This window comes from Thecamonas trahens, assembly GCF_000142905.1.
Source record: "Thecamonas trahens ATCC 50062 unplaced genomic scaffold supercont1.17, whole genome shotgun sequence".
NCBI classification, from domain to species: domain Eukaryota; order Apusomonadida; family Apusomonadidae; genus Thecamonas; species Thecamonas trahens.
This window is the reverse complement of record NW_013657663.1, coordinates 206,501-226,361: the sequence shown is the minus strand read 5'-3', so window position 1 is coordinate 226,361 and position 19,861 is coordinate 206,501. Positions and strand designations below refer to the sequence as shown.

The 19,861-nt window shown below is 66.0% G+C and overlaps 9 protein-coding genes across 9 annotated transcripts; 4 read left to right on the top strand and 5 right to left on the bottom strand.

The window, feature by feature from the left end:
- Positions 1–314: 314 nt before the first annotated feature.
- Positions 315–1,949, top strand: AMSG_04209 (autophagy-specific 4; the record flags this gene model as incomplete). The annotated part of the gene is made up of 1 exon (XM_013903538.1): positions 315–1,949. One exon carries the CDS (start codon positions 315–317, stop codon positions 1,824–1,826), a length of 1,512 nt encoding a protein of 503 aa, XP_013758992.1. The 3' UTR covers positions 1,827–1,949.
- A 302-nt stretch (positions 1,950–2,251) lies between these two features.
- AMSG_04208 (uncharacterized protein) lies at positions 2,252–7,551 on the bottom strand (the record flags this gene model as incomplete). Its single annotated transcript, XM_013903537.1, has 2 exons — positions 2,252–2,265; positions 2,298–7,551. 2 exons carry the CDS (start codon positions 7,549–7,551, stop codon positions 2,252–2,254), a joined length of 5,268 nt encoding a protein of 1,755 aa, XP_013758991.1.
- Positions 7,552–8,022: 471 nt separating this feature from the next.
- On the top strand, positions 8,023–9,602 carry AMSG_04207 (uncharacterized protein). Its single transcript, XM_013903536.1, has one exon. It carries the CDS (start codon positions 8,108–8,110, stop codon positions 9,164–9,166), a length of 1,059 nt encoding a protein of 352 aa, XP_013758990.1. The 5' UTR covers positions 8,023–8,107; the 3' UTR covers positions 9,167–9,602.
- Positions 9,253–10,241, bottom strand: AMSG_04206 (uncharacterized protein; the record flags this gene model as incomplete). Its single annotated transcript, XM_013903535.1, has 3 exons — positions 9,253–9,275; positions 9,320–9,892; positions 10,070–10,241. The coding sequence occupies 3 exons, from the start codon at positions 10,239–10,241 to the stop codon at positions 9,253–9,255; spliced, it is 768 nt and encodes a 255-aa protein (XP_013758989.1).
- A 263-nt stretch (positions 10,242–10,504) lies between these two features.
- On the top strand, positions 10,505–12,568 carry AMSG_04205 (uncharacterized protein; the record flags this gene model as incomplete). The annotated part of the gene is made up of 2 exons (XM_013903534.1): positions 10,505–10,799; positions 10,908–12,568. The coding sequence occupies 2 exons, from the start codon at positions 10,505–10,507 to the stop codon at positions 12,083–12,085; spliced, it is 1,473 nt and encodes a 490-aa protein (XP_013758988.1). The 3' UTR covers positions 12,086–12,568.
- Positions 11,859–14,214, bottom strand: AMSG_04204 (DNA damage-binding protein 2). The gene has a single exon (XM_013903533.1). It carries the CDS (start codon positions 14,197–14,199, stop codon positions 12,100–12,102), a length of 2,100 nt encoding a protein of 699 aa, XP_013758987.1. The 5' UTR covers positions 14,200–14,214; the 3' UTR covers positions 11,859–12,099.
- Positions 14,215–14,576: 362 nt separating this feature from the next.
- Positions 14,577–16,075, top strand: AMSG_04203 (aminotransferase class I and II; the record flags this gene model as incomplete). Its single annotated transcript, XM_013903532.1, has 1 exon — positions 14,577–16,075. One exon carries the CDS (start codon positions 14,577–14,579, stop codon positions 15,993–15,995), a length of 1,419 nt encoding a protein of 472 aa, XP_013758986.1. The 3' UTR covers positions 15,996–16,075.
- AMSG_04202 (uncharacterized protein) lies at positions 15,770–16,638 on the bottom strand (the record flags this gene model as incomplete). Its single annotated transcript, XM_013903531.1, has 1 exon — positions 15,770–16,638. The coding sequence occupies one exon, from the start codon at positions 16,636–16,638 to the stop codon at positions 16,015–16,017; it is 624 nt and encodes a 207-aa protein (XP_013758985.1). The 3' UTR covers positions 15,770–16,014.
- Positions 16,639–17,049: 411 nt separating this feature from the next.
- AMSG_04201 (uncharacterized protein) lies at positions 17,050–19,583 on the bottom strand (the record flags this gene model as incomplete). Its single annotated transcript, XM_013903530.1, has 2 exons — positions 17,050–19,002; positions 19,026–19,583. The coding sequence occupies 2 exons, from the start codon at positions 19,581–19,583 to the stop codon at positions 17,065–17,067; spliced, it is 2,496 nt and encodes an 831-aa protein (XP_013758984.1). The 3' UTR covers positions 17,050–17,064.
- Between the last annotated feature and the right edge of the window lie 278 nt (positions 19,584–19,861).

The window sequence follows — 19,861 nt, the reverse complement described above, 5'->3', positions numbered from 1 at the left end:
CGAATTCATCCACCACCACCACCACCACCCACCACCACCCCCCCCCCCCCCCCCCCCCACCCACATTCTTCCTCTCGATCGGATGCGGTGCGATGCGGTGAGGCGCGGCAGTCACACTTTGCTGGCGACGAGACGACGACGACACGCACACGCCACTTGGGTTTGGCGGCTTGGTCGGACTCTTGCACCGCGCCAGCCTCCCACACACCCTGCACCTGTTCTTGGCGCCTGCTTGTGCCGAGTAAGGTTCCGAGGAAGCCCGCCTCTCTTCCCTCCGCCCTCCCCCCTTCCCCCCTCTCCCTCCCGCGGTCTCCATGATGAAGCTGGTGTCGGCGGTCGTGGCCAAGTCGAACAAGGCTGCAGCGCTGTACAACAAGATGACGGCGGCAAAGGGTGTGGCGCTCGACCCAGACAGCCCGTATGTCCTCCTGGGCCGCCGCTATCCGCCGCCAGCTGAGCCTCAGCCCCACTCCCCGCCGCTGCTCCGAGTCATCTGCTCCACGCCTTGGGTCACCTACCGCCGCGGCTTTGCCCCCATTGAGCCCTCGCCGCAATCATCTGATGTCGGCTGGGGCTGCATGCTCCGCGTCGGTCAGATGGCGCTCGCGCAGGCGCTTGTTCGCCTTCTTCTTGGCGACGACTGGGTTATCCCGCCCGAAACCTTTGCTGCCCGCCTCACAGCCGCTCGCGTCTTGGACGACGCCGAGCTCGAGGCCATCGCCGCATCGGCCGGCCCTGCCTCTCTTGCTGCGCTTCCGGACGCATACTACGATATCCTCTCATGGTTTGCCGACGTGCCCTCGCCGGCCACTCCATACGCCATCCACCACTTTGCTTGGCTCGGCTGCAGGCTCGGGCTCAACATCGGCGAGTGGTTTGCGCCGACCACCATCGGCAACTGTATGCGGTACCTGGTCAACGCTCACGCACCCGGTAATCTCGCCATGGTTGTTGCCTACGACGCCACCGTCTATCTTCGCCGTCTTGTTGCGAGCTGCACTGCGCCAGTCGGTGAGTCTGATCCGCTCGACGCCACCATGTGGCTCGTCGCCCCGGGCTCGTCGCGCGCCTCCGACGGCGTTCCGGACCTGCCGCATGTCGACCCGGCTGGCGTCTCCAGTGATACCGCCGGCATTGTCCGCGCCACCTCGACGACGCCGCCGATCTCCCCGGCCGTCTCGTGCGAGGCGCTCGATCAGGCCGCCGCCGCCGGGCCATCAAGCCTCTATCCCGAGATGCCCACGCTAAGTCCAGGACTGGACTACGTCGCGAGGAGCTCCGGCTCGGCCGCGGGCTTGCCGACCACGGCTGACAACTGGCGGCCGCTACTCCTGCTGGTCCCTGTCCGCCTCGGCCTCGAGCAGCTGTCAGAGGTCTATCACGAGCCGCTCAAAGCCGTCTTTGAGTTCCCGCAGACCGTCGGCGTGCTCGGCGGCAAGCCCAAGGGCGCGCTCTTCTTTGTTGGCGTCCAGGGCGACAATCTCATCTACCTCGATCCGCACTCTGTCCAGCCGGTGGCGCATGTCGAGCATGGCAACCCCCAGTCGGCCTTCTCCTACCAGTGCCTCACGCCTCGCTCGATGCCGCTGTCCAAGATTGACCCTTCGATGGCGCTCTGCTTTCTTTGCCGCGACCTGAACTCGCTCCATGACCTCTTAGCTCGCCTCGATGCTCTCAACGCCACTGCCGGTGTCTCGATGTTCTCAGTTGTGCCCGGTGACGCGCCGGGCTATCCGCCGGCAGCATGCTCGTCCGCCCCGCCGCCGTCGCAATCGCTCTCGGGTGGGAATACCTCGTGGGAAGACGACGACTTTGAGTTTCTGTAACCTACTGTCTTTACTCGTCTGACGATTCGAGCCCGTTGATCAAGTTGGCGAGGTCGATGTCCGACTCGTCGTCCGACTCGTCCTCGCCCGCTGCCGGCTTGGCAGCCGCAGCATCGAGCTGAGCCAGCAGCGCCGCCATGCCGGCGTCCGCCGGCTGGGGTGGTGGCGTCGCCGCTACTGCTGACTCGGCTGGCGCCGCTGGCGATGGCTCGGGCACCGGCTCGGGCACCGGCTCGGGTACCGGCTCGGGTACCGGCTCGGGTACCGGCTCGGGTACCGGCTCGGGTACCGGCTCGGGTACCGGCTCGGGTACCGGCTCGGGTACCGGCTCGGGCGATGACTTTGGAGGCGCCGGTGATGTTGCAATAGTGTCGGCATCGTCGCTGGCTTCAGGTTTGGGTGAGGGCGCGGCTGGGGGTCCTACGTCATCGGAAGGCCCCTTTTCGACAGACTCGTTGCTTGAAGTAGCACCCGCTCTTGCTTCGGCCACCTCGGCCTTCTTCTCTAGGTGGTCACTCTTGGTGTGCCCGCAATCGACACAAGCGTCCTTTTTGCGGCCAAACGGGGAGACCCGGAACATGTCACAGTCACAGCCGTCGGCGTGGCACGAGCCCGGCTTTTCCTCATCAGACGCCGGCCCGCCGCGCCCGCGCCCACCGCCCCTTCCACCGCCGCGCCCACGTCCGCGCCCACGCCCTCTTCCGCGTCCGAACGAGAGAGCGCCAGCGAGATCGCCCATCAGCGCCGCCTGCGAGACCTTGGGCGCCTCGCCAGGTGGCTTGCCAAAACGCGGCTTGGCCTTCTCCTTGGCAGCCGCAGGCTCGGTCTCGCCGCGCTCGGCCTTCTCCTTGGCTTCCTGCTCGCGCTTCTTAGCCAGCTCAGCCTTGCGCTTAAGGCTAGCAATCTCCTTGCGCGCCTCCTCCATGTCCTTTCCAAACTCGGAGAGCATGCCGAAGAACTCCTCGTTGGAGGTCTTGGGCGACTCTGAGTACCACTCGAGCGTCTCCTTGAACAGCATCTCAGCCTGCGCCATCTCGGCGACGGCCTCGTCGAGCTCGGCCTGTGCCACGTCGCGGAACGCGCCCATCGACTCGATAAAGTTGTCCTTGTCCGAGTCTTTGACGCCCTCTTCCTCAAATGTCGCCACGTAGCCAGCCACCTCTTCAAACTTAGCCACCAGCTTCTTGGTCTCAGTCATCGTCGTCTCCAGCGAGATTTTGGCCGCAGCCTCGCAGCTCTTGAGGTCGTCGATGGCCTTGCTCACTTCGTCCGCCGAGTCCAGCTCGGTCATCCGGTCGACGAGGTAGTGGAGCAAGGTGTAGCCCGGGCGCGCAGACGACCGCGTGTCACGCAGCTTGGGCAGCGAGCTCAGCTGGAAGCCATACAGCTCACCACGGAAGCCTCCCCCATTGAGGTAATTGGACAGCGCTAGTGTGTGCTCGAGCACCCGCTTGAACGCTGCCGAGTCTTTGATGGCCTCGGACGCCGTAGTGATGGCGTTGAGGTCCGGCAACAGCTCGTCCAGCCGCTCCTTGAACTTGAGCCGGAACTGGAATGCCTCCAGCCGCGACGCATAGTGCGAAATACTGAGTGTCTCAATGAGGAACGCTTCTGCCGGCGCGAGCAGTGCCCGGTCGCCATCGTAGCCCTCTAGCTCGCCCATCTCCTCCGACGTCGGCACATTGCGCAGCAGTGAGTTGATCTGGTTGAGCGAGAGCGCTTCGGTATCCATCGAAAGAATGGCGTCGCAGATTTGCTGCGGCTTCATCTTGAACCGTGCCAACGCAATGCCTAGGTTCTGCGACCGCTGCGGGTCCAGCAGCGTCACCACCGTCGGCTTTTTGGATGCGCTGGCGCTAGCGCCGCTCGCCGCCGGCGCTGACACTTTGGCTGCGAACAGATTCTCGATTTCGTCGGCGTCGACCTTAATCTTGGTGTCGTCTGCCTTGTACCAAAAGCTCGTAGGTTTGATCTTGTTGGTGTTGATCTTGGCCACGTTGAAGCCCTTCATCTTGACCCGCGGCTTCTTCTTGGGCCGCTTTGGCAGCGGCCCACCGGTCCGAAACTCAGCCCCAATCTGTGGCGCGGCTGGTACCCGGGGCATGCCGCCAGGAGGCGGCGGAGGCGGCGGGCCTCCACCAGGCGGCGGTGGAGGTGGCGGCGGGCCTCCACCAGGAGGTGGCGGAGGTGGCGGCGGTCCACCTCCGGGCATCGGCGGTGGCGGCGGCGGTCCACCTCCGGGCATCGGTGGTGGTGGCGGCGGTCCGCCTCCAGGCATCGGTGGTGGTGGCGGCGGCGCCCCACCCGGTGGAGGTGGCGGCGGCGGCGGTGGTGCCCCGCCCGGTGGCGGCGGTGGAGGCGGCGGTGGCCCGCCCGGTGGTGCTGGTGGAGGCGGTCCGCTTGCATTGTCGTTTGCCGACGCGCTGATGTCGCCTGTCGCTGCTGACGGCGCTTCGGCTAGCGCCTTCTTGGCCTTGGCGGCGTCTTCCCGTGCGGCAGCTGCTTGCTGCTGCGCAGCCTCTAGCATACCTTTCACCTTATCCAACTCCTTGGTCGCCTCGGCCAGCTTTTTGTCGCGATCCACAATGATCTTGTTCTTCATGGCCATGGACTTTTTCACCTTTTCCATCTCGGCCACCAGCTCGGCATCATTGACAGCCTCGACATCGTTCTCGCCCTTGGTTGTCAACTCCTTCTCTAGCTCGACAATCCGCGCCTTCAGTTCATCGCGCTCGGATGCCAGTGCAGCGACCTCGGCCTCGAGCCGAGTACATTCCTGGGTCTGCTCGTCGAGGCGCGCCTGAAGCGCCTCCGCCACCTCGCCATCAACCCCGTCCGCATCGGCCGCTGCGGCCTCGGCCGCTGCCAGCTGAGCCTTGAGTGCTTCCATCTCGCTCGCCGGAACAACCTCGCCATCAACCCCGTCCGCATCGGCCGCTGCGGCCTCGGCCGCTGCCAGCTGAGCCTTGAGTGCTTCCATCTCGCTCGCCGGAACAACCTCGCCATCAACCCCGTCCGCATTGGCCGCTGCGGCCTCGGCCGCTGCCAGCTGAGCCTTGAGTGCTTCCATCTCGCTCGCCGGAACAACCTCGCCATCAACCCTGTCCGCATTGACCGCTGCGGCCTCGGCCGCTGCCAGCTGCGCCTCGAGCTCACCAACTCTAGCAACATGTGCCTCGTCAGCATCTTGCGCCCGCTGGCGACTCTCCTCGACTTTGGCCTCCAGCTCGCGGACGCTCTTCTTGAGCTCAGCGATCGCGTCGGCCGTCGGCCGCGCGTCGGCGTCGGCCTGTGCACGGGCAGCGTCGTCCCGCGCTATGGCCAGCTCGTGGTTGCGCTGCGTCAACTCGATCTCGAGTTCGTCACGCGCGCTTTGTGCTTTGGCGAGCGCGGCAGCTAGGCCGGCATCGTCGGCGGATCCCTGCTGCGCCAGCAGCTCTTCAAGGGCATCTACCCGCTTGGAGGCAACTACAAGCTGCTCCATGGCGGTGCGAAGTTTTTTGGCGATGTCGTCGCGCTCGTGGGTACGAGCCTCCGCCTCGGCAACGGCATCGGTGACCTGCGTCTCCAGATCCTGCATGGCCTCCGCCACAGCGTGAAGCTTGCCGGCAAGCTCACGCTTGGAAGCTTCGGCCCGCTTCAGCTCATTGGTCTTGGCCTGCAGCGCATCCTCGACTTCGGCTAGCGCTGCCACCGACGCCGCCGACTCATTGGCGTGCCGCGACAGCTGCGCCCGCGTCGCGCGCTCGCGATCGATGGCTGCTGTCGCCTGCTGCAGCGCAGCCTGGAGCGCAGCCTTCTCTTCGGAGAGCGCATCAATGGTGGCGTCGGCTTCGGCAATCTGTGACTCGTACTCGGCTGAGAGCGCGGTAAAGTTCTTCACCGCCGCCGCCAGCTCAGCCGACTGTGACGCGGCTGCAGCGGTCGACTTGAGCTGATCTTTCAAGCTCGCCATGGTCGCCTCCTTGGTCTTGCGCTTCTGCCGCTCAGCCTGCCGCGCAGCCCGCTCGTCAGCTGCCCTCTGCTGCGCCTCGTCATGGGCGGTGAGGATGGCGTCACGCTCGTTGTACGCAAACGTGAGCTGCGCTCGCAGCTCGTCTTCGCGCATGAGCGCTGTCGCTTTTGCTCGCGCCAGCTCCTTCTTGTGCTTGCGATGCAGCTTGGAGTACGCCTCGAGTGAGAGCCGCTTCATGCTTGCCAGCTTGGCCTTGGACTTGGCCCGGTACCGGTTGTACTTGTCAAGCAGCTGTCGGAGCGCTGTTTCCAGTCGCGCCGCCGACACACCCTCCATCCCCGCCGCCCGTCGCTTGTGTTCGGCCAGCTCGCGCTCAGCCTCTTCCAGCTCGGACACCCGCGTCTCCAGCGCCGCCTGCCGCCCCTGAAAGTGGTTGTACAGCTCCATAAGATCGTCTTCGGTGTACCGCACGCCCGAGTCGGCCATCATGTGCTGTGCCATGTCGCGGGCCGCGCTCGCCACTCGCGCCGAGAACGCAACCGCCTCCTCGGCCGCCAGGGGGTCGGTCCCGTTGGTGCCAGCTTCCACAACCCGCTTCAAGTACTCGAGCTGCGCGCGCAGCGCGTGCTCCCGCTCCACATAAGGAGCGAGGAGCTTTTCGGTCGAGCTTCCGCTCGGCGCCAGCCCCTCGCTCGAGCTCCGTCTGTCCTCGTTGTTGCCGCCGACTCCCAGCGATGCCCGCCGAAGCTGCGCTTGCAGCGATTTGATCTCGTTCGCCGCCGCCGCGAGTCGCGCGTGGTAGTTGATCTCCAATTCCTCCAGTTGCGGTCGTGAGTAGCACTCGTCCGATGCGAGGTGGTACGCATGTTTGAGGTGACCGACAGAGTGAGCGTCGAGCCCGGTCGCCACATTGAAGGTCGCATCATCCACCACACGTGTCGAGTTGGCTACTGCAGTCCGCGCCTCGTCGATGACGCTGCTGGAGGTACGGAGCAGCGCGTCGAGTGAGCGCGACGTTGTCGTCGACCCAAGCGCAGGGCCAAACGCAGGAATCAAAGCGTCCAGCGCTGCAGAGCTTGTCCACAACGAGTCCAGGACAGAGCTCGGTGTTGCTGCCTTCCAAGCCTCCACAAAGACAACCAGCGCCGAGAAGGCGTCAATCGTTGTCGTCAGCGCCTCGACGAGCGGCTCGACAAGAGCCACCAGTGACCGCGACGCCTGCTCACGGGCCTCAAGCGTCGAGATGACCTCAGACGACGACTTCAGCAAGAGTGCCGCTCGCCCGCGCTCGCTCGCCACAGCCGCATCGACCTCAGCCATCATAGCCTGTGCGTTGCTCAACAGCTCGACGCCCGCGTCGACAATCGCGGCCCGTGCAAGCTCCAGGTCGTGCTTGGTAAGAACCGGCGCGCCACTACGTGTCGCTGAAGGCCGGCGCACCAGAGGAATTTCTGCGTCGACAAACGAAGAGAGTTCTGTGCTGTGCAGGTGCTTGAGCTGAGCCATGAGCGGCCGGGCACGAGCACGGAGGCTGTCTTCCTCGACCAGCGTGTATCTTGAGCCGCCAGGGAGCGCCCGCTGAACCGCCGCCACCATCGCCCGCAGCAGCGCGTCAATCCCATCCGGCAGTGCCAGCATGTCGCGCGCATCAATGATGGCCGCGAGCACGTCGCCAACCAGGCCTGAGACGACCACACCGTGGGCGGCCGAGCCCGATGAGAGCGCCACCGCCACATGCCGCACCACCGACCGCAGCTCGTTCGGCAGCATGCTCTCCAGCGACTGCCCGCTCCCGCCCAACCTACTCGCATGTCGCCTGCTCCGCTTGCTTCCAACCATCCCTGTCCCCGCCTTGCTCCCCGTCCTGCTCCTAGCTGCCGAGCTCCCGCTCCGGCGCAGCATCACCGCCACTCCCTGCTGACCTCACGCGCCTGTCAACAGACAGAGGACGCACACGCGAGAAACTTGGATTCGTCCACCACACCAACCTCCTCTTCGCCAACTGTCGGATTGATCGCCTTTGCCCGTGAGCCCCGCGAGAGTGAAGTGACCGATGTGGGCGGGGGCGAGTGGGGCGATGATTTGGCGGGTGAATGGGCGGGCGGGCGGTGGTTCCACAGCTCACGACAGCTGGAACAGGGGGAGGACAGCAGACCAAGACGGGTACGGGCCTAGCATGTAGGGATACGGGGGCATTCCTCTCCCGCACGCACACCCACCACCACCACCACCACCACCACCACCACCACCACCACCACCACCACCACCCACTACCCCACATACTCTCTCTGTCTCTCTGTCTCTCTCATTCGCCCACACGCACGCAATGAACACGGCATCGGAGCCGGAGGCAGGCGCGTCGTCCAGGCCTGCCCCGCCGCTGGCCGGACCCTGGGTGGGAAGGAGCAGGCGGTCGAGCAGGAGGCGTCTCGGGCGCAGAAGTATGGGCGGACATGATGGACATGCTGCGCTCCTGGAGTCGGAAGGCCGAGAGAGGGAGAGCCGCCCGGCTGGGCGCCGGAGAGGCCGTCGCCGCAGACGAGGCCAAGACGACGGCGATGCTGGCGATGGCCAGAGCGCACACCAGAGACCATCAGCTCCGAGCAGCTCTGTATCGCGCGCAGTGGTTCGTGGGCCTGCTGGCCAGGTCATGGCCGCCGTCCGAGTGGCGCTGCCCGGTCGATGGCAGCAATGCGACGAGGCCGAAGCTGCTGCTGCTGTTGCGCCCGAGCCGGTCAGCCCTGTGCTGGACGAAGGCACGGCCAGTCGCCGCCTTGCAGGGCTCGGTGCGTGGGACCCTGTGTGGGGCGTGCTTGGCATGGGAGACAGCGGTGTGTACGACCTGCGTGAAGCCCGCATTGTAGGGCGGATCTACGCCCTCCGACGGCCGCTGGCGGTTCTTCTCGTGGCCGACGTCCTGTTCTTTGCCTTTCTCCTCGCCATGGCCCTGGTGTCGTCGGTGGATGGTGACGGCGAGAGCGAGAGTGGCAAGGACGCGTCGCTGCCGTTCAGCACGCTGGAGGTTGTCCTGTATCTGGCGGTTGATGCGCTCGGTGGCTCGGCGTACGAGCACATGTCGGTCGAACGATACATGGGCTTTATGTCGGGCCTCGCACTCTCGGTCGTCATGCTCTTCCTGCGCCATGGCGTAACGTTTATGCTCATGCTGCGGCTTGCGATGCTGATACTAGCCTCCAACATCCGGACCCTTCTCCATCAGCACCGGCTGATGCAGCTGCGGCGCGAGGCGCGGACAATTGGTATCGGCGCCGCCGACGCCCGGCCCACCTTTCTGGACACCCTTCTTGCTCGCTCGCTAGATCCAGCGGCGCTCGACTCATCGGAGGATGACGACGGGCTTGATGACTACGCCATGCTCACGTAAGGATGCCGAACCGGTCAAAGAGGGGGACCCGGGTGCTGGTGCCAAACCCGGCCGTCTTGCTCGGTGGATCGCGCAAGAGCCTGTAGTCAGGCACCGAGCCCGGACTGGCCTCTGGCGACTCGGCCGGGCTGACTGGCGCTGCCGGTGGAGGACTCATCTGCTCGGCAGCTTGGAGTGTCTCTATCATCTGGCTGCGCTTGCGCTCCAACTCGCGCACCTGCTCGAGCTTGGCTGCGTGCTGACTGGAGAGTTCGGATATCGCCTTGCGTCGAGCCTCGTTCTCAGCCGCCGCCGCCTCCTTGCGAGTGAGCACCTCGTCGAGCTGGGCGGCGAGACCGTCAACTGCCCGCTGCAGCTCGAACGCGTAGGGATCAGTCTCGGGCTTCAGACCGTAGCCACCGCCGCCGCCTCCCGCATAGCCGGCGTAACTGCCGCCGTAGCCGCCAGCATGCGCCAGCATTGAATCGTTGTACCGCGATGGAGAGCCATAGCTCCCGGGCTGGCCGCCCACTTGTCCTCCACCGACACTGTGGCCTGTACCGATGCTGGCGCGCAGTGCGTCCATGTGCTGGATGTTGGCCCGCAGCTGTGCGTACTGCTCCTCCATGGCGGCAGCCTCGCTCTGGAAGGCCGATGCCAGCGACGGCACGTCGTTTGCCGGTGACCATCGTTGCCTCGGCAGATGTGCCCATTCGGGCGAGCCATCGCCGTGAGCATCGGTCCACCCTGTTGCACCTCCGCCGCCCCAGGCGCTGATCGTGGTTGGCCTCACGCCAACGCCCACGCCCGCGCCCGCGCCCGCGCCTGCGCCCACGCTTCGCAGGGATACATCCGGGCCGGGAGTCGCCATCCTCGGTGTGTTCGTCCCCAGCCCGACACCCACCACGCCAAGCGAGCTCGAACCAGTCCCAAGCGGCGATATCCGCGGCGTACCGCCGCCGAGCGGCGACGCCACCGGCGGTGAGACCGCCCCACCGGGCAGACCCCTAGCCACGCCCTCTGCCAAGTGCGGCGGCAGGGCATCCGCCAGTGGCGCCTCTCCCCGGCCCAGCAGAGCCCATTCGAAAGCGTCCATCCCCTGCAGCCAGTCGTCTGGTAGCCGTGGTCAGGTGGTGGCCGTGCTCGTGGTCGTAGCTGTGCGGTCCGATCCGGTCCGGTACGGTCCGTCCCTCCGTCCCGCCGTCCCTCTGTCGGTCGGTTGGCGTCCGTTGGCCACAGACACGGCTCAGGCAGCCGACTTGGGCAGCAGGCAGCCACACCCGACCACCAACCCCAGACCCCCACCACCACACCCACCACCACACCCACTCCCGCTCCCACTTCTACCACAGCACACGCATGTCGTCGGTCTCGCCGCGGCATACGGTGCGCGACTACTTTGCCCGCCCGGTGGTCTCACAGAGCCTCGTGAGGACCCAGCCGACCTCGCCGCCGCCCAGGACACGCCGCCGCCACGGACGCAAAGGGCGAGGGCACTCGCTCCGGGCGGCCATCCTTGCAGAAAACCCGCTGGCAAAGACGCTTTCGGTGCCCGATAGGACGTGGAAGGTGCGCCAGGAGATGCTAGCCCGTCCGCGACGCTCGGCCTCGGCCTCGACCCGCGCCGCATCGTCCCGCTCCCGCTCCCGTGCCGGTCCGCCACCATCGGCTTCCTCAACTAGTCAGCGCCGGCCGGCAACGGCTGGTGGTCGCAGTCGTACGGGACACGGCGGTGGGGCTGGTGCTCCGCGTCCGCCGGTAGGGTCGCGCCCGGCGACCGCGGCTGGTGGCCGTAAGCGGCGGCAGCGCCGCCCGAGGACTGCGGCTGGCGCAACGGTGAGAAAGGATGCCAAGGACGAGTCACGAGCCATTCAGGGTGTGTCGGTCCACTACTCGCGGGCGCGACCTGCAACTGCGCGGGCGCGCGTCGAGGATGCACAGGCCAAGCGCAAGACCCAGACATACCTGCGCAAGCTGGAGCACCGCTGGCGGAAACGGACCGATCGCTCGCCGTTTCTGGTCGATCTGGTGGCAGAGAAGGAACGGGTTGACGAGTCGAACCGTGTCCGGGCGTACGAACGTGAGCGCAAACGCCGTGAACTGGAGGCTGGGAAGCGTGCCCTTCAGCAGGAGCTTATGTTTGCCGTCGCTGAGGACGGCAACGCCGAGATTCTGTTCGAGGACGAGTGGCAGGCGCTGCTCGACGCCGAGCGGGTTCACCGCCACGCGCTTGCTGAGCTTGACCGCCGTCGCTACGGCATCGCTGTTCTGGAGATGCAGACCGACCATGACGCCAGCGACGACGACGCTGCTATCGGTGCCGATGAGAACGGCCCGCCGCTTGCCCACATCAAGCCGGCGTCGCCGCCCGACACCAGCGCCCGCCCGCCGCACGAGGCCATCTCGCCGCGGCGCAGGGTCCCTTCCACGCTCCGAGTTGGCATCAAGCGGCTGGAGTGGGTGAGCGGAGCAGCAGATGTCCGCATGGCGGTGCTTGCTGCGCCCAACACGGCACACGTGCCGCTGCAAGCGACCCAGCTCGAGTCTCAGGACTCGGTCGACCTCGTCGAGATGGCGCCTTCGGCCGCAGTTGCGTCGGGCTATGAGGCGCCGAACCCATGGATTGTGCACCGGCCGGTCCCCAATCACCCGTCGCCAGTCATTGACCTATTTGTGCTGGAAGACCTGGTAGTGGTCGGCTGTGGACGACTTGTGCTCTCGCCGCTGTCATTTACCCGGACCAACTATGTCGAGATCGGTGTCCACGGTGTCGACCCGGCCTCCGGAACGCTTGGCGCACTGTGCGGCAAGCTCCAACTCGAGGTTGTCTCTAGCCTGAAGAACGACGACGTGCACTCGGCCTCGTCACCGCGGCTGATGGTGACCAACACGTACACCATGCCATCGTTCCGTTCCACATCGAACTTGCAAGAGTATTGAAGCCTTCGGCCTCCTCACAACTGCTTGTTGCGCTTCCTGCGACTGTCGCGCCGCCCGCGATGCCGGAGCGCATCAAGCGACTCTTGCGACAGGGATGACGACGCAGACGGAGGATAGAGCGTGAGCGATGTTGTGTCAAAGTCGTCATCGTCGTCGTCGTCGTCGCCGCCGCCGACACAGACAGCGACAGACGCCGCGGGTGGAACGGAGCGAGACGGTGATGCAGCTGTGGGCGTAGCCTGTGAAGCTGCCTGGGACGAGGTCTGGGATGCCGGTGGTGTGGCAAGCGTGAAATCGATCGCCGCGGCGGCCTTGGATGACCTGAGCGTCTTGGGCTTCTTTCGGGGTCGAGACGACGTTGACGCTGCAGTTGCGGTGGAAGCGACTGAGGCTGTGGTGGCCCTTGTGCTGGCCTTTGTCTTGGACCTTGACTTGGCCGCAGTGGCCTTAGTCGCGGTCTTGGCCTTGGCCTTGGCCTTGCCCGACTTGGCGAGCATGTCTTTGGCATCGCCGGGGTTAGCAAACCGCTGCGACCGGCCGAACAAATCGCGGATGCGCCTGTTGATGGCAGCGGGATCGGCGAGCGACATGGCGGAGAGTGGGCGATGCGGGCCGCTTCCCTGCCCGTCGTCATCATCATCATCGTCGGAGCGCGAGCCGCGGCTAGGCGAGCGCATGCGCTTGTTGCCAGAGCGATGGGCAGCGTCGACAGCGTTGACCGGTCGCCACGCGTAGAGCGAGTGGCCCGAGCCGGACAGGAGAACATCGCCGGTGGCGGAGAACTTGTTGACAGCAAAGACGCGCGGCTTCTCAGTGACGACGGTGGCCGGGATGGCAGCGACGTGATCGAGAGTGACGGCGTTGTACAGGTCGATGCCGCGGTACTCGGCAATGTGGGCGTATGCGTCCTTGTCCATACCGGCAAAGGCTGCGGTAGTGGACCGCTTGGAAAGCGACTTGTACGAGCCAACAACAAAGAACTCGGGATGGATTGGGTGCCAAGAGGCCTTGATGGGTGTCATGTGCTGGTAGAACGAGTTGGGGTGGTTGATGACGCCCATGGAGCCATCGGCGACGTCGTAGACGAGAATGAGATCGTTCTGTGTGGTGGCCAGAATGCGGGCGCCATCGCCCGGCGAGAAGTACGCCGCGTTGACATTGGCGGGCAGAGCATACTCGGAAAGGAGCGATGAGGCGGTGTGGCCGACGGCAAAGCCAGTCGAGCTAAGCTTGCGGACATCCCACAGACGCATGACCTTGTCATGGCCAGCGGTGAGGAGAACGTTGGTGTCGGCGGGATGGAACTCGGCGTGGACAAGCTTGTTCTTATGGAAGCGCAAGCCGCGGCCTGTAGCAACCGAGGGCGGGCGGACGAGCGGCGATCCGGGTGCGCGACCAAAGCGCGAGCCATCGAGCACGTCATACCCCGGTGGGGCCTGTGGCGGGAGCCAGGCGAGCGAGGGCTCGGCCCAGGTGGCGTAGGGATCGCCCTCCCACGCGACCGAGCGGGTCATCCAGTGGGAGACGTGATTGTCGGGTGTGGCTTCGGCCTTGGCCACCAGGGCGGCGTCAGCACCTGTCACAAGGTTGGAGCCGGTCCGTGGATCGAGAAAGTAGGCGTAGCCGTGGTTGTCGCCAGCAACGACGAGCGAACGATCCTCAGCGATGTCGCAGGTGGTGAACCATCGATCCCAGGAAAAAGAGCCTAGCAGGATGCGCGAGGCCTGGGCAGCGACGTCGTGCATGCAGACAGTGCCATTGAGCGAGGCGGTGAAGAGGAGGCCCGGCGACGACGGAAGCAGGCGGAGCTCCTGCAGGCCGGCGGCCTTGCCTGCGCCCATGAAGACGACCCGTGTCCGCGACGCCTCCTGTGGGCGATCCGAGTAGTCCCATAGAACAATGGTCCCATCGTGAGCAGTGGTGTACGCAGTCTCTTCCGGCAGCGCCTCGTGGACCACCACCAGCTCGGTCCGTCTGCGGAACAGGGTCTCCTGCTTGGCCAGGGCCAAGGCTGAGAAGGCCATCGGGACCCGACTCGATCCCACCGCCTGCCGTGCCCGCTGTCCGCTCCTCATGCCCAGTCGCGCCCGCTGCACCGTCCAAGCGACCTGCATCTGTGGGGAGAGGAGAGGTGGAGAATGGTACTGTCGTCAGCCAGATCGTGTCGGGGTGTGAGGGGAGGGGCGGGGCGAGGGGGGAAGGGCCAGCCGGCGAACAGCGAACAACCAAGGTTTGGGGGGGGGGGGGGGCAACGAGCAGATGGCGAATGGCGATGATGATGGGTACTGATTGAGGCAGGATGACACGACCAGGGGAGAGAGAGTCACCAGTCACCAGAGAGGCAAAGGGAGTGTGGGGGGGGGGGGGGGGGGAGAGAGAGAGAGAGAGAGAGACATCACTACACACACACACACACACACACACATACACACATACACACACATACATACACATACATACACACATACACACATACCAGTGTACACTCGCAATGCTGGCCTCACTCCGTGCTGGCCTCCGCCGGCCACTGTCGGCACTCGCCACCGCTCCCTCCCGCTCGCCCGCATCTCCGCCCGCCCGATACAACAGCGGCATCCGCCTCGATTGCTGCCCGCCGCCGAGTAGGGAGACAGCAGAGCGTGTGGCGGGCTTTGATCCCAATGGCTCGGTCTGGGTCGAGTTCTCGCCGCTGGCGGCTGCCGTCGGCGCCGCAAACCTCGGCCAGGGCTTCCCGGACATGCCGCTGCCCGAGTTCATCAGCGAGGCGCTGGTCGATGCGGCGCGGGCTGGTGCCATGGGCCACCAGTACACCCGCTCACGCGGGCATCCGGGGCTGGTCCGCGCCCTTGTCGACGAGTACTCGGGAAAGCTCGGCGGCGCACTGGACGATCCAGACTCGCAGGTCCTGGTCACTTCGGGCGCGTCGGCCGCCATCTACGCCGCCATCAACGCGTTGGTTGATCCCGGCGAGGAGGTGGTGCTCATGGAGCCGTTTTATGACTCTTACCCAGCGTCTGTGGAGCTGGCTGGTGCCGTCGCACGCTACGTCCCGCTCGAGTACACGCCGGAGCACGTGCCAGCGCCACCGGGCTCTGGCCGCGAGACAGTGCTCTCGGCCTCAGGCTGGAAGCTTGATCTGGACAAGCTCGAGGCCGCTATCTCACCGGTCACCCGCATGCTCGTTCTCACCACGCCACACAACCCGACGGGCAAGGTCTTTTCGCGGGCCGAGCTCGAGGGCATCGCCGAGCTGGCCTGCAAGCACGACCTCATCGTCCTCGCCGACGAGGTCTACGACTCGCTAGTGTACTCGGACTCGGAACCGCACGTCTCGATCGGCTCGCTGCCGGGTATGTTCCAGCGGACAATCACGCTCGGCTCGGCAGGCAAGACGTTTTCGGTGACCGGGTGGCGATTGGGCTGGGCGCTGGGCCCGCCCAAGCTCATCACCGCCCTCTGGCTCGTCTCGCAGTACATCACCTTTGCCTCGCCGACGCCGCTGCAGGCCGCTGCAGCCGCCCTCTTTCCGGCCGCCCACGAGCACAACTACTTTACCGACTCGGTCGCCGCGCTGCAGGCCAAACGCGACCTACTGGTTGGCGCGCTCGCCCGCGCAGGGCTCGATCCCATTGCCCCCCAGGGTTCGTACTTTGCGCTGGCTGACACCGGCAGCCTGCCCGGCCCGTTCCCGTTCGAGCCTGTGGCGGGCGTGCCGGTAGGCGAGACCAACGCCCGTGACTACCAAGTCTGCCGGTGGCTGACCCAAAGCGCGGGCGTGACTGCCATTCCGCCGTCGGCCTTCTACTCGCCGGACCACGCCGAGCTGGCAGCCAACTACGCTCGCTTCTGCTTCTGCAAGGCAGATGACACGCTTGCCGCAGGCATCGAGGCGCTCAATCGGCTCGGGTGAGGAGGACCAGTCGGGGGAATCACCACCCGCCACGGCGCTTGCTCGAGTGCTTGGCCACGTAGCTAAAGACGGCAAAGAGGAGGAACCAGAGGACGACCGCCAGGTACCAGCCGATGTTCATGCCGCTCGACTCGGTGCGAGCTTGGCTGCCCAGAGCCGAGACGACGGTGGCCTTGCCCCAGGCGTGGGCGCGGTTGTGCTCGTCGACGCCGACGGCAAAGAAGGCGACGGCAGCGGCCAGCAAAGCGCCGGCCATGACGCCCAGCACGCCGGACCAGACCGAGGCGTCGTACCAGGTGAGGACGGCGTAGGGCAGGAGGAGGACCAAGCCGGCAAGGAGGCAGGCAAAGGTGACGGTGTAGATGAGGCGCAGGTCGCCGTGCTGTGCGCTGAGCGAGTACAGCTCGCCGGTGCAAGTCCCGCGCCCGAGCACCCAGCACGACGACGAGTCCGATGCCGCAGTCACGTTGGCCGCAGGCTGTGCGTACCGAGTCACCTTGGTGGTGTGCCACGGCAGCAGCAGCGCCGCCAGCCACACCACCGCCACCACCGACACCAGCGCCACACGCCCGTCCGGCGACGCCAGCCACCACGACAGCCGTGCCCGGCGGCCCACCTCTACCGGCTTGCGTTCCAAGTACATGTTGCTTGTGGTGGGAGTGCGGTGGTGGTGTCGGGAGAGCGGGGGGAGGGGGGGAGGGGGGGGGGCTTGCAACAACAGTCAGCGAACAACGGCTGCGGGAGGTGGTGACAGAGGCGGGGTTTGGGGGGGGGGGGGGAGTCAAGGGGATCGGGGGGATCGGGGATCGGAGGGAGAGAGATGAGGATATGGATGGGGGTGGGATGGGATGGGAATGGGGAGGGGGCTGAGACATGGCATAGAGAGTGAGAAGGGGTGAGCTGGGGCAGGAAAGGGAGGGGAGGATGCGGAGGATGCGGAGAAGGTGTGAGCGGTGATCAGTCATTCTGGTCAGCGAGAGGAAGAGTGCGATCACCCGTGGCACGTACCCGACAATTTCGTGTAGCGCTCAAGTCGAAGGGAGCGGGAATGGGGGGAGGGGAGGGGGGTTTACGAGCCGGCTTGAGCTTCGGCAAGCCGGTCGATGCGCTCAAAGACGCGGTCAGCGTCATCGTAGAGCCCGTGCATCTGATAGAGCTCAAAGGCGTCGTGGATGGCGCCGGTGGCCTCTAGCTTGGCGCCGACGGTGCGGGCCTGGGTCTGTGTGAGGGAAGGCCAGTCTGTGGGCGAGACGCCACCACCAATGCCGGACGACACCTCGTTGTCGTCCATGGTGGCGGAGAGAAAGCCAGTGCCCGAGGAGAAGATGTTGTAGTCTTCCGGGCCGAACGAGGCTTGGTCGGCGGCGTCGTCGCCGGGCGGCGGCGCAAGACCGAGGCGATCGGACGAGGCACCGGAGTCCGAGTCTGAGAGCGAGTCTGAGTCATAGTCGGAAGAGTGGCCGCCCGACTCTGTGTTGGAGACCGGGTGACTCGGCCCGGCGTCGTCCGAGTCCGAGACGGCCAGCGGAGGATGGACGGCCAGCGACGTCGGCGACTGGAGCAGGTCGTCGCTGACGAGGCCGGGCCCGGTGTGACCTGGCGGAGACGGCGGCGCAATGTCGAGCTCGCTGTCGGATGAAAGCGCGCCGCCGATCGAGACGGACGACGAGTGGCGGCCAAAGTCCGGGCTGGGCGCGGTGGGGGAGAAGAGGTTGATGGCGCGAACGCGCGGCGGCGAGGACGGCATGGGCGTGCCACCGCGGCGGCGTGACGGGGACGGTGGAAGAAGCGCCTCGCGCGAGGCAGCCACCACCTGCGACGCCGACGCGGCGCGGTCGCGGCAGGTGGCAACAAGCTCGGCGTTACCTGCCGAGTCTTCAGCGGCAGCCCACTCGCCTAGCTGCCGCAGCAGCGGGCGCGAGTCGAGCGCGTCGGCGACAGCGTAGGCGAATGAGAGCCGGCCAGCGGCGAGGAGCCAGCCAAAGTAGCGAGTCAGGTGCCCGAGCATGAGCGGGCCGTACACGGTGTGCTTGGCGAACCGCTTCCACAGTGCAATGAGCGCCTTGTGTAGCGCCTTGCCTTCCTTGGACGATGCTTCGGCGACTGGAGGCGGTGGCGTGCCGAGCACATGGTCAAAGACCCGCTGGGCAGCGATGTAAGCCGAGTGGTCGTCACCGTTGAGCATGGCGAGCAGGGCAACCGCCTTGTTCGGCTCGCTGGCAGCAAGATGCTCATCGAGGACGGCACCGGCGCTGCCCGGGACAACAATGCGGGCGACGACAATCGGCCCGCGGTCGCCAATCAGGAGCAGATGCTCGATCGACTTTGCGGCGACAGGCTCGTCTGCCGGCGGCACCAGCGGCGGCGTTGCGGCCGGCGCAGCAGGCGTGACCGGAGCCGCGTCGGCGGGTGCCGGCGAGGGTGATAGCGGGAAGCCGGGCGCCGCCGCGCTGGGCGAGGCGAACGGGTCAAAGCCAGCGCCGGCCGGCGCCGGGCTCCCCGGCGCCATCGACGGTGGCAGCGGCGAGGTCGGCAGGGCGCCGGCGACCGGAAGCGTGGTGCGGGACACGGCGGCAGTCGACGATAGCTTGGCCAGCGAGGCGCTTGTCAGCCACTCGACGTGGCCGAGGTACGAGTTAAAGTTGGAGTACTGCATGCAAGCAAAGGAAGCGGCAACGTCACCCGACTCGTAGACAAACGAGAGCGGGTTAAGGGCGGCATCAAAGGCGTAGACAGCACCGTCGGCAAACATGGCGAGCAGGAGCTTGTAAGGGTCGTCAGGGTGGAAGAGGATGCGCATCGGCGACGAGCCGTTGGAGACGGTCACCCGCTTGACGGAGAGCGTCTCAAAGTCAAACTGAACGAGGCGGCCGTTGACAAAGCCAAAGACAACCCGGCCGCCGGACGGAGTATACGCCACGGTGGTGATCGAGTGGTGGACAAGAAGCGCGCGCTGGTTCTGCAGGATGAGGTTGCCGTGCTGGAACTCGTAGATCTTGACGGTGATCTCGTGCGGAAAGCGGCGGTGACCGGCTCCTCGATGGTGTAGATCATGTTGGGCTTGGACTTGCAGAAGCGAGCATCAAAGAAGACTGAGCCCGAGTCGGCCTGGATCCGCGCCATCAGGCCGAGGCCGCCGCTTGCCTGGAAGCCAAAGACCGAGAGCGTCTGGGCCTGGCGAAAGGTGGCGAGGATGAGCGAGTTGGAGGCGTTGACGTCGAGAGCCTGGACCGGCGCCTCGAGCGTGACCGTCACCGGCTTGAGCTCGGTGAGCTTCTTGAACGACGAGACTGGGCCGGCCTTGGGCTTGCGATGGGTGTGGACCGTGAGGTGCTGCGAGGCGTAGGCGATGACGATAAACTGCGGGCGGACGACAGAGGCCACTGCCGTGTTGCGCATCTTCTTGGCGTACGAGTCGTCGACCCGGACCTTGGCCAGATGCAGCGCATGCATCGAGCCTGCGAGCGAGAGCCGGACCATCATGTTGTTGGAGAGGTGGATGAGGAGGGCGGCGACGGCGTCTGAGCCGTCAATCTTGGCCGACGGCGCCACAAGTGCGGTGTGGACCGGCGGCGTGCGATAGAACATGGTCTCGATCTTGTCAAGCGCCTCGAGGACCTTGCGTGTTGGGAGCGGACCCGGCCCCTTGGCGCTACCGGCGCGCGCCTCAAGCTCGGGCTGGTGAAACCGGCGGTAGCCAGCGTCGGTGGTCTGGATCTTGTTGGCGTAAGAGTGGGCGACGACGGCAGCACCATCGGGCGCACGCGAGTCATTGCCGCCGGCGTTGGCCGCCGGCCCGGGCGATGACGGCGCCTGGTACGTGGCCCACCCACCCGCCCACTAAACCGGGGCTGGGCGCAGCTGGG

What these genes read in the sequence shown, in the direction of transcription:
- AMSG_04207 (XM_013903536.1), top strand. Translation starts at nt 8,108, where the DNA reads ATGAACACGGCATCGGAGCCGGAGGCAGGCGCGTCGTCCAGGCCTGCC.
- AMSG_04204 (XM_013903533.1), bottom strand. Translation starts at nt 14,199, where the DNA reads ATGCAGGTCGCTTGGACGGTGCAGCGGGCGCGACTGGGCATGAGGAGC.